The sequence below is a fragment of the Bubalus bubalis genome, chromosome 14 (genome assembly GCF_019923935.1).
Source record: "Bubalus bubalis isolate 160015118507 breed Murrah chromosome 14, NDDB_SH_1, whole genome shotgun sequence".
Lineage (NCBI taxonomy): Eukaryota > Metazoa > Chordata > Mammalia > Artiodactyla > Bovidae > Bubalus > Bubalus bubalis.
This window is the reverse complement of record NC_059170.1, coordinates 22,024,880-22,038,597: the sequence shown is the minus strand read 5'-3', so window position 1 is coordinate 22,038,597 and position 13,718 is coordinate 22,024,880. Positions and strand designations below refer to the sequence as shown.

Below are 13,718 nucleotides of genomic sequence, written 5' to 3'. Positions count from 1 at the left end.
ATGTTCTTCACAGCATGACAGCTGGGGCCACTGGTCAATTCTGCTCTCTGCGTTTGGAAATCTGAGAGGCTCATCCTTGTGGATGAGCATCCATATTAGGCGGTGGCTAAAGCCATGAAGAATATAGCTGGGAAGGGGCCAGAAAGTGATAGGAGTTGGAGACAGTGCTCCTATCTTAGCCAGGGTGATAAGAGAAGCCCCTGCTGAGAAAGTGAGATCTGCAAGAAGACCTGGGTGAAAAGAAAGAGGCTTTCTGGGTGATGAATGTTCCAGAAAGCAGCCTGTGCAATGGCCCTGAGGTAGAAACATGGTTGGTGAGTTGAGGAATAGCAAGAGGCTAGTGTGGCTGAAGTGAAAAAATCAAGGGAGGGCTGGAGGAGACGGGACTGTGAGGTTGAGGGGACCCCAGGTCATGGAGCCTTGCCAACCTTGCCAGAGGGGACTTGGACTCTTACTCCAAGCGAGATGGCAGCCCCGGGATATTCTGAGCAGAGGGATGTGATCTGACTTACATTTTAAAAAGCTCACTTATCTGTAAGAAGCAGAAAGGGCATTCAAACCAGCTCTTTCTGGTTTCAAGTGTTAGTTGCTCAGTCATGTCCAACTCTTTGCAATCCCACCAGCTGTAGCCCACCAGGCTCCACTCTCCATGGAATTCTCCAGGCAAAAGTACTGGAGTGGGTTTCCATGCCCTCCTCCAGAGGATCCTCAGGACCCTATATTTTTCCAAACTTCCCTGCCCTCTGCCTACCTTAAAGATAGAAGTATTCTAAGGAGGCTTACAAGTGCCCTTGAGTTCTGAAGTTGATCAGGTGACCCAGAGATAACACTGAACACGCTAAAAATTTACTACTTGTTTGGAGCAAGTGGTTGGAACACATACATCTCAGAGTCAACCTTCTGGCTGAGTCAGGCAAATGACCAAAGACCTGACTTCCTCTTTCCTATGTTTCTCGGTCACTTGCTGTTGTGTAAACCAGGGCATGACCACCCCCTCTGGGTATTTGCAAAATCAAAGTTTTGAGCTCTTGATCAGAAAGAAGCTGACAGTTGGAAAAGGGAAGAGATGGAGAGTCAGAGGTGACCCCTAAATGTCCATCATGGATAGCAGTCACTTGGAGGTTTGGCTGGTTCATTCAGAAGAGTCAAGGAACCCGAAGAGAGGGAGCTATGTGTTCCTGAAAACTCTTCAGGGACTTGGTCCCTGACAGTGGAAGGTTTGTCCCCTGCCTCCATGGCTGAGCTATTCTGAGAAGGGAAAGTTCCTCTAAATGGACAATCTTGAGCCCTGGGCCCCTGGTGATCTGCTTTCCTAAACTTCCTGTTTGGGTTACTCATCCCCTCTCCTCCCACTTTCCCTGCTGTAGCCTCTGAGCCTGACCCAGTGGAGAATGGGAGGCAGGAGAGCTGGGTTCTTGCTCTACCTGCCACTGACCACCTAGGAATCCTCTCTGCTGTGGGCCTCCATTTCCCCATCTGACAAATGGGTTCATGTATATGGACAGCCTAATCCATGTCAGGCCCTTTCTAGGCATGACTTCAGTGCCACCAGCTCCATACTCCACACCCACCCCCCCCACACACACACACTCTAATGGGTCTAGTACCCTCTTTACCTTCTTCTATCAAAACTTCCTATTAAGGCAATCTTTGCCGTAAGCCATTTACACCTGAGTATGAATTGCAATCCTTTGTAAGAATTTCCTTTGCACTCAGCAGGGCTCTTTGAGGTTCAAAGGCACAGAAACTCAGACTGGCTCAAGCAGAAAAAGAAGGATATTGGAAAGTCCATGAGCATATCTGCTTTATGCAGAGTTGAAGAATCTGTATTTCTTCATTACTAGGCTCTGCTTTACAACACCCATTTTCCAGCCAAAGGGGTGATTCTCATTGGCCAGAACTGAGTCACATGCCCATCTCTGCTTCTATTACTGCAAGTCTGATTGGCCAGACTTTGTCACAGACCCATCCCTACAGCCAGAGGTTGAAGTCAGCTCTGCCACAGTCCAGGAATTGAGAATGGGAGAGGGGTGGTTCCCAAAGAAAATTGAGGAGATATTGTCAGAAGGAGGAGGAGCAGCTGCTACACAAGAAAGAACTATAGCTGTCCCTTTCGGAGAATTAATCACCTGACATCTCATCTCATATTTGGGGAAACTGAGGCCCAGAGAAAGGGCCTTGCCTAAGGTTACACAGCGAGTTTGTGGCAGAGGTGGGACTAAACTCCAGGGCTCCTTGCCTCCAGCCCTCAGAAGTCACTGCTTGAGCCTAAAAGCCCCTAGGAAACCACCTCCCGCCCACTCCACAGGCTGCTCAGGCAGTGTTCTGAGAGTTCAGGAGGAGTCTCTGAGGCCTCTGTGGCCAGCACGGTGACCATGGGAAGCAGACAGGCCAAGTAAGCTGAACTTTGTTGTTTCCCTTCCACGCAGTGCCTACAGAAACCAAGGGGACAGGGAGCTGGTTTCAGGTTCCAGGTTCCAGGGGTTTCAGCAGTGAGTTGAGGAAGTGTCTTTGCTGGGGATCAGCTGTTCTAAGTTAATGTGGGGCCAGGCAAGCCACTTCTGCTCTCAGAGCCTGGTTTTGAGTCAGATTAGACAAGAAACATGTGTTTTCAGAAATTTCAAAGAGCCTTTCAAATCCCTGTCCCACAGGACCTCAGGCCAAGCCTGAGAAGCAAGTGCCTCCGATTATAAAAGGGCGGCGGGGGGCGGGGGGGGAGTGGTGGTGGCAAGAATGAGGCTCAGAGAGGGCAAGAGCCTTACTCAAGGTCACACAGCAGTCAGTGGAAGAACTGGGATCCAAAGCCAAGTATTCAGACTCCAAGCTTGGCCTTCCTTCCACTACATTGGTGGGTCTCAAATTTCAGTGTGATAAGACTCTCCTAAAGAATTGTTTGAAATGCAGATTCTATGCCTTCATCCCCAGAAACCCTAGTTCATTCAATTCAGAGTGTTGCCTGGAATAGTCAAGAGTCAGTGAGGACTCTTTGGGTACAAGTGGCAGAAATCCAACTCAAACTGGCTTAGGCAAAATTGAGAATTTACTTGCTCGTGAATTAGAAAAATTCCGAGGTTGAAAAGTTTTAGGCATAGCTGGATCCAGGTGTTTAAACATGTCTTCAGGAATCTCGTTGTCCCCATTGCTCAGCTCTGCTGTCCTCTGTGATGGCTTCCCTCTAAGGCAGTCCCTCCCTTCATGATGTCAGAATGGCTCCCAAGAGCTCCAGTTTTCTACATTCACACCTACATCATCTATACTCAAATCTACACCTACATCTACAACCATTTTCATATCCATGGCCACATACATCCACATCTATACCTACATCTATACCTATGTCCACATCAACAGCTATGTCCACATTCACACCCACATCTGCAACAATGCTTATAGAAAGAGAATACCTTTTCCCTAATTTTCCCAGCAAAACCCCAGGGCAGACTGCCTCAGATAGAATCACATACATACCTATAACTGAACCAACCACCATTGGTTGTCAGGAAGACATGGAATTCCCTAACGGGCTGGTCCTATATCAAGCTGTCAATCGCTGAAGACAAGGGAGGGGTTAGCCCCCTAGAAGCCCCACTGAAGGCTGGGTTCCTAAGGAATATCCAGGAACGGTTATGAGAAAAGGGATGGATGCTGAGGAAGCATGGAGACGGCAATGGCAACCCACTCCAGTACTCTTGCCTGGAAAATCCCATGGATGGAGGAGCCTGGTAGGCTGCAGTCCATGGGGTTGCTAAGAGTCAGACACGACTGAGCAGCTTCACTTTCACTTTTCACTTTCATGCATTGGAGAAGGAAATGGCAATCCACTCCAGTGTTCTTGCCTGGAGAATCCCAGGGACGGGGAAGCCTGGTGGGCTGCCATCTATGGGGTCGCACAGAGTCAGACACGACTGAAATGATTTGGCAGTAGCAGCAGCAGCTGAGGAAGCAAGAGCAAAAAATATTCACCATGCCCAGTTCTCAACTAGAATAATCACACAAATCACCTGGGCCTCGTAAAAACATACATTCTGATTTGGGAGGTGGGGCCTGAGGTTCCTCATTTCCAACAGTTCAAATACGATGATGCTGCTGGTTTCCATGCTGGCCATTCTCCAAGTAGCCAGGCACTCTGTTACATTTCTAACTCACTTCGAGTCACTCTGTGGTCTCCACCCTGCAGAGAGGCCCTGGGTTATATAAACTTCCTCCCTCGCCCTCTCCCTACCCCATCCCATGGTTCTGAAACCCAGCCAAACACCAGCATCATCTATTTGGGAAAAAGTGAAAGTCACTCAGTCCTGTCCGACTCTTTGTGGCCCCATGGACTATACAGTCCATGGAATTCTCCAGGCCAGAATTCCTGGAGTGGGCAGCCTTTCCCTTCTCCAGGGGATCTTCCCAACCCAGGGATCGAACCCAGGTCTCCCACATCCCAGGCAGATTCTTTACTAGCTAAGCCACCAAGGAAAGCCCAAGAATACTGGAATGGGTAGCCTATCCCTTCTCCAGCAGATCCTCCTGACCCAGGAATCGAACTGGGATCTCCTGCATTGCAGGCGGATTCTTTACTAACTGAGCTATCAGTGAAGCCCATTTGGGAAGCCCATTTGGGAACCACTTGTCAATATATAGGGGTTTCCCTTGTGGTTCAGGTGGTAAAGAATCTGCCTCCAATATGGGGGACCCAGACTTCTGATTCAATCATCCTTCCTTTCAAATGGTGCAACAGAACCCTTTTTGAGTCTTGAAGTGCTCTGTGTGTGGTTTACTATCATAAACTCCCTCAAATTCTCTTTGAAAGATGGTGCTTCTATGAAACATTCTTGAATTCCCCCAAATCTTTATTGAAATCTCTCCCTCTCTTCAAAATTCGATTTATTATCCCACTGCTCAATTATTATACACAGGTTGTTTTTACTATGAACAAAGTAACATATATGTTAGTGGAAGAACCTGGATATATATTAGATTCACAAAATGGCTTGATATTATATATGTCTTGCAGGTTGTTTTTCTCACTCAACAAGTATTTTAGAAGTCTTTGCATGTTTCTGACTGTCTTTGCCAATACCTAACAGCTCCTTGGAAATGTAATTCTGTGTGCCCAGTCTTTGCATCCCAGCTGGAGCAGAAGCCAGGTCCAGATGCCTTTACCTTGGACTGATTATAGAAAGCATGGGCTTTGGGCACACATTTACTCACTGACCATGTGTTACACTCCTACTGTGTGCCGGCAAGGTGCTGAGCTGAGCACCAAGGAACACAGACATGAGCAGGACCAGTCTCTGGGGTGCTGCTGTGATGGCAATGTTCTGCATCTGCACTGCTGAGTAGAGTAGCTTCAGCCACAGACAGGTCTCTCACTCTCTTTTTAATATTATTTCTTTGGTCGGGTCTTAGTTGCAGCATGCAGGATCTTAGTGGTAGCATGTGGGGATCTTCAGTTGTGGCATGTGGGATCTAGTTCCCTGGCCAGGTTCCAACCCAGGCCCCCGTGCATTAGGAGCACAGTGTCTTAGCCACTGTGGACCTGGACCACAAGGGAAGTCGTCACAGACAGCTCTTGAGCACATGAAACATGGCAAGTCCTAGCTGAGATGGGCTGTACGTAACACACACACTGAGATATAAAGACTCAACATTTAAAAAAAAAGAATATAAAGTATCTCATTGATCATTTTATGTTGATCACATTAATAACAATGTTGACATATTGGGGAAAGTAAATACATCTGAAAATTAATTCCCTTGTTTCTTTTTACTTTGAAAAAACACGGCTATGGAAAATTTTAAATTATATACGTGGCTCACATTACATTACTGTGTCTAGTGGTCATGAAAATGAGCATTTCAGAGGCCACCCTAGGCCAAGCAGTGGCATGGTTCTCTTGGTTTAGGGGGAAATCACATTTTATGCAAATTTGACTCTTGCCCATATACCACTTAAAAAAAATACTTCATTGTGCAAAAGCTGAACTAACAGGAATTCCCTATTTTAAGAAGTTAACTTCTCAAGTGTTATGAGATCTCTAAATTTGAGGGCCAAAGGACGTGCAAACAGTGTTCCCCCAGGGCAGGGCTACGTCTGCCAGTAAATGGAAATGATATGATTAGCACTTCTGTAGAACTTAACTGTGTGGCAGATGCCTTCAGATGTCTCAACTCACTCTGTGCTCACCACCACCCTGGATCATGTGTTTATGTGTTAGGAGACCTACCCCTCAAGACCCTGTGGCCACGTTGAATATGTAAGTTGATGATGAATACCAAATACATGCTCAGAGAGGTGGAGGGAGCTGCCCTACCTCCCACAGCCATCCTCTTCCCAGATCACCCTTAACTTAATCAAAATATATAGGAATATGATTTTCTGTCATATAAAACCTCACAATAAGTGTTTTATTTCCCACAACTGTAATACATATTTATCACAAGCCAGAGAGGTGTTGGTTTTCATTTTCAGTTCATATGAGTATGTTATAAAACAGTAATTATTTGCAATAATTTTTCAAATTAATGATCCAGCACTCCAGGAGTTTGGATCAGTTACTTACTTTATTCACAAAAGGAGAATGAAGCAGAAACCACTTAAGTCTTGAGGTGGTAAACTGTTCCCAATTCCCACAAGGATAGACAAAAACATCCTTGTAAATGAAAAGAATCTTTTAAAAAAAGTAAGTAAATAACTCCCATAAACCTAGGAGTTTGGGTTTTTTTCTTAAGCCACAAACACATGTTCATTTTAACAAGATAAATATAACTGCTTTAGAAGAAAATTGCAATTGTGCAGAGATGAGGAACACAATTACTTCCTTGTGTGACTTCTCAGCAAACATGTGCACATTTTGAGAAAAGAATAAAACATTTCTACCACTTTAACGATGAAGTTTTGACTCTGATGGATCAGTGTGTTTTCTTTAAATTTTATTAATCCATCAGCAAAGTCTGTCAGCTCTACCTCCAAAATATGTAAGTTGATAATGCAAGGGATACCAAAATGTCCCCTGACCCTTTCTGCTGCTTACCCCCTCAGTAACCACCACCCCAGGCCAGGCCACCATCAAGCGTCTCGAGCCTGGATTTCTGACCTATTCTCTAAAGGCCATATTCTACCGAGCAGCTGAACAGCTGACAGGGTAGATTGAATCCTGTCATCCTTCTACGTGAAACTTGCCCTGGTTTCCCATCAGCCTTAGAATGCAATCCAGATTCCTCACCAGTGTACAGATGGGGCAGCTTCGTCATATACTACCTGCTCCCTCCTGCCTGTGATCCCCAGCCACACTGGCCTCCTTTCAGTACCTGATTCTCTTCAAGCACATTCCAGCCTCAGGGCCTCTGCACTCACTGTTTGCACTCACCTTTGTACTCACTCGCTCAGAACACTGTTCCCTCAGAGTGTTACATAACTGACTCCTTTGTGTCAGTTGGGCCCGAGGTCCAGCATCACCTCCTGAGAGAGGCCTTCCCCAACCACCCTGTCTAGAGAGGCCCCGCGCCCTCGTTCCCTATCAACATCCTCTTTGAGCATCCTCCACGTTTCACTAGCTAAATTTATCCTGTTAATTATTTGTTACCTGATCTTTATCTGTGTCTCCCATCCACCTCCAGGGTGAGCTCCAACAGGGCCGTGACCTTGCCTGTCTTAGTCATGAGTTAGCAAAGTGCTCAGTAGGGAATTTCCTGGTGGTTTGATCCCAGGCCTCCACTGCTGGGGGGATGGGTTCAATCCCTGACCGGGGAACTAAGACCCCACATGCCACGTGGTGCGGCCAAAATAAATACATAACTAAAAATTTAAAGGAAGAAAAGTGCTCAGTAAATGTTTGTCCAGTAAATGAATGAACAAATGAATGACCAAATAAGTCCACGAGAGAAAGAAGGGAAGGAAGAAAAAGAGGGAGGGAGGGAAGAAGGAAGGAAGCTGTTAGAAGGCAATTATAAAGTGATGTGAGGGGTCTGGTGGCTTGACTGTTTGAGCCACAGTATGTGCCCTGATCTCTATCACTTAATATAAAATATTAACTTATTATATAATGAAAGTATAGTCTTACTGTTTGCTCGGAGCCTGACTCTAGACTATTTCCCCACCCACATACTTTCTCATCCTCCCAACACCCTGAGAGTAGGCTGTATTATTATCCCCATTTCGCTGATGAGGAACCGAGACTAGGGAGCAGGGGGAGTGATAAGTGAGCAGTTAGTGTGGGGACAGGGGGGAGGGACCAAGTATCAGCTCAGGCTTTCTGACCCCAGAGTGTGTTGAATTTCAATGATCATCACGATTTATTTTCTCAATAAACTTCCCATCGCCAGGGTCCTTGGTAGCGTGACTTTGACAACTTGTCAGCTCTGTATGGGTGCGTGGCAGATGTGGATGTGGGGAAGCCCAGAGATGACAAGGGCAGAGTGAGCTCTGTAAGGTGAGGGTGAGGTAGGGGGCCTGACATGGGGAGGGGAGCCAGCCTGGCAACAGGGGTCTCAAGCCCAGCATCAAAGACTCCCCCTTGCGGGGATCAGAGCAAGCTGGGCTCATCTCCCTTCTCTCTACCACAGGATGGGATGCGTGAAGTCCAAGTTCCTCCGGAACGGAGGCAAGGTCTCAAAAACCGAGCCCAACACCAACCCACACAGCCCCTTGTATGTGCCGGATCCCACGTCCTCGGGCAAGCGGGTGAGTGGGGGAAGAAAGGGGACGCTGGCGGCTGTCCGGGGCTGCCCCACGCTGCCCCAAACTGCTCTCACCGTTCCCTGTTATCCCAAGGGTGAGCAGGGTGAGTCTGGGGTGAAATGCAGCTGACCAGTCACCAGCAGCACCCTGACTCCCCAGGAAACACGCCTTGGCCCCTCAGCCTGGGTGACCAGGTCCCAGGGGCATAGCCGGCCGTCCCACCCGGCCAGTACCATAATCAGTGCTGAGGGTAGTGAACGAGCAGCTTAGTCACAACAGCAGTTGAAGAAATGACGGGAATGATGACAGACAGCGTCAGTATCATGGCGATGGCTGTAACGACAATGGTAGGAATAATAGTAACAACAATACTGGTGGGAATATAATAGCAATGGAGGTAGGAACTCCAGCACAGAGTCTCTGAGAGAAGTGGTAATACTAGCAGAGGTATCTGCTCACTTCTGTTACACTTATACAGAGCTTACGATGAACCAAGTACCATCCTAAGTGCATGATGGTTGTTAACACCTTTAATCCGCACAACAGTGCTCTTGTGGGCCACAGCTTGTTTTATACCCATTTTAGAGATGAGACGCAGACATTAAATGACTTGCTGAGCGCTACATGGTTAGTAGGGATTCAAACTCAGTGCATGTTCCAGTGTCCCAGTGGCAGGAACAAAGTAACAGAGGCAGCGCCAGCTGCTGGTGACAGGAGCAGTAGTCATGCTGGCATTCGTGGGGGCCTGGGGGCGGTAGTCGCCACAGAAGTCACCCTGCTAGTCATGGTTGTGGTGGTTCAAAGAGCAAGAACAATAGTCAGTGGTGGTTCCAGTCATGGTGCTAGTAACAGGGCTGACAGTGCTGTTTCTGCTGTCAAGAGCAGCAGTAACAGTTGTAACAAGCATTGCTGTTCTTTGGAAATCTTCTGTGGTCTGGGCACTGGAGTGAGCTGTTTCTATACCATTCAGTTCAGTTCAGTTCAGTTCAGTCGCTCAGTCATGTCCAACTCGTTGCGACCCCATGAATCGCAGCACGCCAGACCTGCCTGTCCATCACCAACTCCCGGAGTTCACTCAAACTCATGTCCATCGAGTCGGTGATGCCATCCAGCTATCTCATCCTCTGTCGTCCCCTTCTCTTCCTGCCCCCAAATCCCTCCCAGCATCAGGGTCTTTTCCAATGAGTCAACTCTTTGCATGAGGTGGCCATTAATTCTCACCAAAAGCCGTGAGGCTGGAGTTAATGCTTCTTATGGCCAGGGTGACAGAGGCTCAAAGTTAAAAGGCTTCCTGGGCTCATAGTGCTGGGAGGCAGCAGAGCTGGGTCGTTCTAAACTCAACGCTGGGGTTCTCTCTCCTCTGGGTTCCTTTTGTCCATCCCCTTATCAGAAGCTATCCCAGCAAGCACAGCCTCCAGAGGCAGGGGTGCACTTCTTCCTGGTGCTCCTTAGAAAGTTCTTCCTCATGTTGAAGGGAGGCCTATTACCCCATAACCCTTACTCCTGGATCCTATACCTCTCTGCTCAGTCCCGCTCCAAACACATCTACTACCTTTGCCCCGTGAGAGCTTGTAGAGATGGAAGGCAAAGATCTTATCCCAACCCACCCTTTCCTTCCAAATCATCTTTCACACAACATGGGTTCCTGCCCTCTCTTTACCTGCTTGCCCGTCTCCAGGCATGATGCCTAGAACAGGACTAATTCTAGAAATGGGAGAAGAGTGGAATAGGCACCTCCCATCTTCTGACACTTGACCTCCATTACTACAGCCTGAGTTTACAAGAACTTCCCACACTGGTGATGTCCTGAGGTGACATCCTAAACCCTAAGTCACTCCCAGGTCAGCTTCTCTCCTAACTTGCGTGGCCCGGGGCCCTTTCTGTGGCCAGGGCTCCAGAGTCTCAGGTTCTCTGAGGCCCCCTGACTTGTCCGTAGTGGGAAGTAGAGGTTTTCTCCCATCAGTTTTTGCCTGTTCTCTCTGAACATCAAGTTTAAGGGACATTATTATCAGCCATTCATTACTCTGCTCATGCAGAACTTTGATTTAGCAGTAATGTAGCAATTGAGAAAGGATTCCCAGGTCAAATCAGCTTGCAAAGCACCAGGCCACACACTCCTTTCCGTAGGACTTCCCAGAGCCTTTATGAATCTTTGTAATGGGCTTTACGCATCTCCCCAAAAAAGATATAGTGTTTCCCAAAGCTATTTCTTGAAATTAGCATTTACTTACATGTGTGACACACAAATTCATTCTCTTTGAAAATAAAAATCACAAATTGCAGTTAAAACTATAGTGTCTGCTGACCAGTGCCCTCCTCCCTAGAAATACCACACCCCAGCCCAGAGATAACAGCTGTTGTCAGTTCAGCAGGGAACCTTGCAAACCTCTTTCCATGAATTTACTCACACCTGTATAGTATGTGTCCACAGAAACTGTTTAGGATGTGTGAGTATGTGTTTTATACCAGCGTATCATTTTTACCATTCTGAAGAACTAGCTTTGTTTACTCAACAATGTCCCTTTGAGGTCTCGCTGTGTCAGGAATGAAGTGGCCTCCTTCCTATTAGAGCTGCTTAGAGCAGCTCCCTTAATTTGGTGCCGATTTCCCCTTGGATGGACACTTAGGCTGTTTTATATAGTGGAGCCTTTATTCTTGGGCTTGCTGGTAGACCTAGGATTTCTTCAAACATAGCTTGGAAAACACTAATCTGGACCAACTCCCCTCACTGTATGTTGAGGGGAAGAGACAAGTAGTGTCCCCCACTATGTCTAAGGCAGAGCCTATAACCCTAGAGATCTGCATCCTTGTACCAGCTGTGCCCCTAATGTGCTGTGTTACCTTGGGCACTTCCCCAGCCCCCTCTGGGCCTCCTCCCATGACACATGGGGTTGGGATATCCTTTTTTGACACAAACCTTCCATGGCTCCACACACACTGTTGGATTCATTTTCTTCTCCCGTTTCTTCCCCACAGTGGCCTGACAGTAGCAACGGCAACCCACCAGGGTCCACAGAGGGTAAGTAACTGGCAGGCCCGTGCAGTGGAGTCTGGTGATCGGGGTGAGTATCTGGAAGGCACGTGCAGTGGAGTCTGGTGATTGTAGAGGATTAGGTTAGGTGCTTGGTGAGAGCTTGAGGCAAAAACCCAAAACAGTCAAAACCGCCCTTGAAAATCCCCTAATTTGCCCCCAATGTACTTATACAGGCCATTGTGTTTCTATAGCGCTGTTTCACAGCATGAACATAACTCCATTAGCTTTGAACTCAAGAATGCGCTTTGGCAAGATGCTTACTTGTATCATGAACACACACATCAAGGGGTCCAGGGCTGGGTGCCAGGTCTTGGGGTGGGAAACACCCAGTGCTGTGGGTGTGCTCAGATAAAGCCTCACCATCCCATGTGTCTCCCTTCCCAACAGGTTCTGAGGATATTATTGTGGTTGCCCTGTATGATTATGATGCCATTCACCATGAAGACCTCAGTTTCCAAAAGGGGGACCAGATGGTGGTCCTGGAGGAGTGAGTCCCCATCCCTAAGACATAGCTATCTCTAATACTCAATTTTGCTCTCTCTTGTGTTTCAATAAAGAACCTGATAGGCTATATTATACTAGAGTGTAAATGACTGATGAGAATGTGATCATAATAAAGGAAGAAGGGTTTGCTGTTAACCTGGGTTTTAGCCACAGTAAAGGGGCTTGTGTGCTGGCTAATGGTGTACATCCAGGCAAGGATGGACAGCTGACAGTGCTTTCCTAGGAAAGCCTTTCTTGGACTCCTATGATTAAGTGGCAGGCTTACCTATGGAACAGACCCTGTTAAGGTGACTTTGCATTCAGATCCGTGGATCTCTGAGTTTGCTACCGCCTATCTCCTATAATCCTCACCATCACTAGATGGAGTATCTAATATGTGCTGGGACTGCTTATGCTTGGTCAGACTCCTGAGCCCAGTCCCTCTGGCCAGCACACTGTGAATCTGCCACGGGCACAGGGCCCTGCCTAATATATGGTTGGTAAGGTCAAGGCCACAAGTCCAGGGAATGAGGGTGAGGCCAAAGACCTAGGACTGTGGACTGTGAATGTAGGGACAGGGCTTGATTCTAGCCCCGGGGTTGTTGTAAAAATATTTACCTTCATCATGGGGTGCAGGCTGGGGGCTGGGACGGTAGTGGCCCTGCCCTTCACCTTACCAGCTTCCTGTTGTTGGGATATTCTAGGCTACGGCTGGGGGGTTGACCCCTTTGCTCCCTTCTGCCCCCTAGGTCTGGGGAGTGGTGGAGAGCGCGATCTCTGGCCACCCGGAAAGAGGGCTACATCCCAAGCAACTACGTTGCCCGCGTCAACTCTCTGGAGACAGAGGAGTGAGTATTCCATCTCCCTGCCTTCCAGAAGCAAGCATGAGCTGAGCCAGCCTTGCTTCTGCCTCCGGGCCTTTGTGCTCACCGTCTCCCCTCCCTGGCACACACTTCCTAGAGCTGTTTGCCTGGCTGGTTCCTTTTCATCCTTTGGGGCTCAGAGAGGCCTTCCCTGGCCACTTAGTCTCAAGCAGGGCCCTGCTGTGACTCTGTGACTCCCTGCTTTACTTCTTCTGAACACTTCTCACTAGCAAAAACAGTCTTGTTTCTTTGGTTGTCCCCAGTTCACTGTCTGCCTTCCCCCACTATAATGGGAGCACATGAGGGTAGGGACATGGTCTGTCCTCTGCTGCATCCTGCACCCTCCACACAGGCTGGCATGCAGTAGGTGCTCAATGCATATTTGTTGGGTGAAGTATAACAGTTGTGCCAAGGAGGGTCCTCTGAGAAGCAAGCCAGCTTGCACCTGGCCAGTCACTCCTCACATGACTCGTTCAGCCTGCCTGTGCCTGCGCCTCCCTGAGCCCTGTGCCAACTGGGGGCCACAGAGCCAATGAGACATCCCCCACCCTCAAGGAGATCGCTGTGACCCCTCATTCTTTACTGCGGGCTCTTTGTGTCTACTTGAGAGTCCCTTGGACTGCAAGGAGATCCAGCCAGTCCATTCTGAAGATCAGCCCTGGGATTTCTT

General features: G+C 48.0%; 1 protein-coding gene across 6 annotated transcripts in view; it reads left to right on the top strand.

The window, feature by feature from the left end:
- The window catches only part of HCK (HCK proto-oncogene, Src family tyrosine kinase), a 45,330-nt gene that overhangs the window by 10,027 nt on the left and 21,585 nt on the right, over nt 1-13,718 (top strand). For 2 of the 6 annotated variants that reach the window (XM_025263679.2, XM_006064416.3), the window contains exons 2-4: nt 11,645-11,687; nt 12,090-12,189; nt 12,935-13,033. In XM_025263679.2, coding sequence (XP_025119464.1) covers nt 11,645-11,687; nt 12,090-12,189; nt 12,935-13,033 — 242 coding nt within the window. Of the gene's footprint in view, nt 1-8,313; nt 8,421-8,553; nt 8,672-11,644; nt 11,731-12,089; nt 12,190-12,934; nt 13,034-13,718 lie in introns of all 6 variants that reach the window. The other 4 variants (XM_025263680.2, XM_025263681.2, XM_006064418.3 and 1 more) reach the window with 4 other exon arrangements.